Source organism: Solanum dulcamara, chromosome 8 (genome assembly GCF_947179165.1).
Source record: "Solanum dulcamara chromosome 8, daSolDulc1.2, whole genome shotgun sequence".
NCBI classification, from domain to species: domain Eukaryota; kingdom Viridiplantae; phylum Streptophyta; class Magnoliopsida; order Solanales; family Solanaceae; genus Solanum; species Solanum dulcamara.
Window position 1 is genome coordinate 59,911,485 of NC_077244.1, and position 4,089 is coordinate 59,915,573.

At 33.6% G+C, this 4,089-nt stretch overlaps 1 protein-coding gene across 1 annotated transcript; it reads right to left on the minus strand.

The window, feature by feature from the left end:
• Window positions 1–1,760: 1,760 nt before the first annotated feature.
• On the minus strand, window positions 1,761–2,742 carry LOC129899283 (enoyl-CoA delta isomerase 2, peroxisomal-like). The gene has a single exon (XM_055974191.1). The coding sequence runs from the start codon at window positions 2,634–2,636 to the stop codon at window positions 1,917–1,919; it is 720 nt and encodes a 239-aa protein (XP_055830166.1). The 5' UTR covers window positions 2,637–2,742; the 3' UTR covers window positions 1,761–1,916.
• Window positions 2,743–4,089: the final 1,347 nt, after the last annotated feature.

Here is a 4,089-nt window from a genome sequence, read left to right on the forward strand (position 1 = left end):
TTTTCAGCCACGGAGCAGCATTATTTACCGTAAATACAATGTATATTATTCTTTATATGTCAATTCCTACCCTACTATCTATACGTAAACTAGTTGGTACACCAAACGGCCCAAATTATCAGTCACCAACCAAAACCTCAAATTTTCTAGTCTAGAAAGCTTTGCTTGGCTAAATAAAGACCTTTTTTTCTCTTTCTAGTAGTATGATAGCGTCAAGTTTTCATATTTGTCAACAATTCCAACTTTGAAGTTACATTCTTTTAATATTATTTAAATTAAGAGGAGGAAAAAATGCATCTTCCATATATGACTTCTACTCTATGCCTTCAACAAGAAGCGTCAACCAAAGCGCTTTTATTCTCTCAAATTACGTCATTCTCGCATCAAGTAGTGAAATTTGTGATAGATCTTTGTCAAGAGTCATGTAGATAAATTTTACCTCAATCGCAGGAAATAGAAAAGTTGGATATAATTTTTTTAATTCTATTTATCTATTTTGCACCTCTCTTATAGTCATTTTGAAATACGTGGCGTGGATACATTTGATTTAAAGATTCAAAAAATTAGTGAATTACCACCTATTTTCCCACCTCATACTCCATCTCAAAATAATTCTTTTCTGAATTTATTGGACCCAAACTAATTACTCTTGTATGTTCTTTAATTATTTTTAAATTCGCGCATTACCGTCATGTTGATATTCGCGTCCACTCTATAAAATATCGATAGAGTATCAATATATCAATAGAATATCACAGAGAATTAAGCTCGTCCTATAGGATACCAATATTGTATCAACATACCGACGGAATATCACAAAAAATATATTTACTAATTAGTTTAATAACTAAGATTGTGATTTTAATAATTTTCTCTTAATTGTTTTATTTTTATTTCTTAAAAAATGAGCTCAATCCAATATGATACCGATAAGGTATCAATATATTGTTATTGTATCATTGAGGATTTTAAAAGTGTCTCATTAAGAACTTTCAATATCATAATAATATAAATATATACTATGGTATTATCATTCATATAATATCGAATGACTTAGAAAAATCTTTATAATACCATCATAATATATATATATATATATAATATGATGATATCATTCAATATTTGTATGAAACGATTCTTAATGATTATATGAAACAATCCTTAATGATACCATATCAATATATGACGATTTCATAGAGATGTAGTTGAAAGATTGAAGTAGACATCAATGATACCATGTCAATATATTAATACTGCGGCAGTATCTTGGTCGAGAATCTCATGCATTGGAGGTATGAGAATTGTAAAAGGATATTTGTCTGTAATTATTTTTATTTTTATAGGGTATGAGCTTAATTTTCCGTTTAAAATATTATATTAGACCGATCCTCTTTTAATGGTTTTACGTTTATTAGATTAATTAATAATAAAATATAACATAAAAATTATCACTCATCAGAAGTATGAGTTTGTTAATAATTGTGTGTATAGATAAAAATAGAAAAGAAACGGGATCAAATTAGCTGAGGACAAGTAAATGGAGAAATATGAGATTTAGAGAAGGGATAAGACGGGATAGAGATTGGTACCTGAGGGGAAATCAAATATGTGAGATCAATTGTTACAGATTCATTTCGAAATAACATCAGTTATTACAGATTTGCTCCAAAAACAATGTCAATCATTACTTCATATCTTTTATTCTCAGTCAATATAAATCAAGAGAGTGATTTTAGACCATTAAATCCTAATGATTCATGTTTGAAAGAGGAGGTCCAAACTCCATAAAATAGTATTAGTAGCAATTATTTAATATCAATATTTTTGTTTAAGAAGAAAGAAATACAAATTACGAAAGCAAATTACAGACTGGAAAAAACAAAAAGAAGAAGAAAAAGAAAATGGACGTGACTCACTCAAAGGTGTGAGGGCAAAACTGCAACATCTTTCAACCCTAAAAGCCCGCACAATTCCGGTAGCAGCGATTTCCTGATCTCTGCATACGCTTTACCATCCCAATTCTTTTTTCCCAGCTCCTCTGCCAGTTGCACCGCCGCATCCACCGTCTCCTCCGCCGTAGGATGCGCTGAATCCACCATTCCCATCCTCACCGCCTCCTCCCCTCTAATCTTCGCCGTTTTCAAAACCAAATTCCGTCGAGCACCCGCCGATCCAACTTTAGACCTTATCATCGCCATGAAATAATCCGGCAAAGTCATTCCTATATCCAATTCACTCATATACAACACGCCTTTATCCGATCTCATGGTTATATAATCATGACTCATCGCTAGCAATAACCCCGCCGCCGCAGCATGGCCGGTGACAGCGGCAATGGTTGGAATTGGGAGGGACATGAAATCGGCAACCACTGGCTTTAACAAATCCACCATATTCATTAGCCGAGCGTTGGCAGCTTGTGGTGAGCCGCCGGCTTGTGCATACTTTAGATCAAAGCCGTTGGAGAAGAATCTTCCTTCGGCTTTGGTTATCAAAACGGAACCCTTCACGGATTGGGATTTAACTTGGGCTAGTGATGATCGGATGGTGGCGATGAGAGTAGGATTCAAACGGTGCTCGTCGTCACCGGTAAGCGTAAGATAGAAGACGTTGCCGGTTTTTTCTAATGTGCACATAGTGTTTTGATAGGATAGAAAAATGATTATTTTTGCTATGAAATGTGTGTTACAGTTGGATAAAGATGACAGATACCAGAAGGAACATGAAGGGAAAGAGTGTGATATATAACGAATAAAAAAAATTAATTAATTACACTAAATACCATTGTGCTATTTACTTAATTATTGATACATCCTATATATTTTAAAATCAAATACTTACGTTCCTTATGTTATAAAAAATTTATACTTATACCCCTTATTATTGTGTATTGGATGTCCTTTTCCCAAGTGGTCCACTTAAAAGTGAGTAAGTTGCCCACTAGGTCATCTTTTCTTCTCATGTATTTTTTTTTTATATAAATGCCATTTCTGGCATTAAGAAAATACACAGAAAAATAGAAATACATACACCGTTTCCTCTTCCGTTCTCTTCTTCACTTTCTCTTTCTAAATAATTTTGTCAAGTTAGTTAATTTATAACATGTTTTCAGCACGAGGCTTCAGATATTGTTAAGAAGGTAACAAAAAGGGTAAGCATTTTATTTTTTTAAAATGTCTAATATTTCAAAACTTGAATTGTTGCACTTGATATTTCTGGAAAAGGCTACTCATCATGGGCACTAGATGTCAAAATACATCTAGAATCGATGGTTCTGGCAGATACTATCAAAGATGGCAATACGACATCTAGTGAAGACCGTGCCAAAGCCATGATATTTCTCCGCAGAGATTAAAATTACAATATCTAACATTAAAAGAACTCCTTAAACTGTGGAAAAATTTAAAAGAAAGATATGACCACCTGAAGTTGGTCATGCTTTCACAAACACGTCATGATTGGTTAAATCTGAGATTAATGGATTTCAAAAATATAACTGAATATAATTCTGCCTTGTTTAGAATTATAGCTCAGTTAAATTTATGCGGAGAAGAAATCACTAAGCAAGATAAACTGGAAAAAATATACTCCACATTTTCACCCGCGAATATGCTCATGCAGCAGCAATATCGTGAAAAAGGGTTTAAAAAATATTCTGAATTACTATATCACCATCTTATTGCTGAACGCCACAATGAACTATTAATGAAAAATTATGATAGTCGGTCTGTTGGTTCTTTGTCACTCCCTGAAGTGAATTAGGCAAATTATAACCAACGAAAAAGAGGTTATGATCTCAGTCATGGTCGTGATCATGATCGAAGAATAAATTATGATCATGATGCTCGGCTTGCACCAAGAAATAATCAGCAGTATAAAAAGAAAAGTGAAAAGCCTGAAGCTTTACCTGAGAAAAATTCAGAAAGCATATGTCATACATGTGGAGGTGTGAGGCACTGGTCGTGGACTTGCCGGTTATCAAAACGTCTGGTTCAGCTATATCAGGCATCCTTAAAGAGGGTAGAAAATAATCCAGATTTTTTTTTCTCTGAAGATAATATTGAGCCTATGCATCTGGATGTAGCTGAT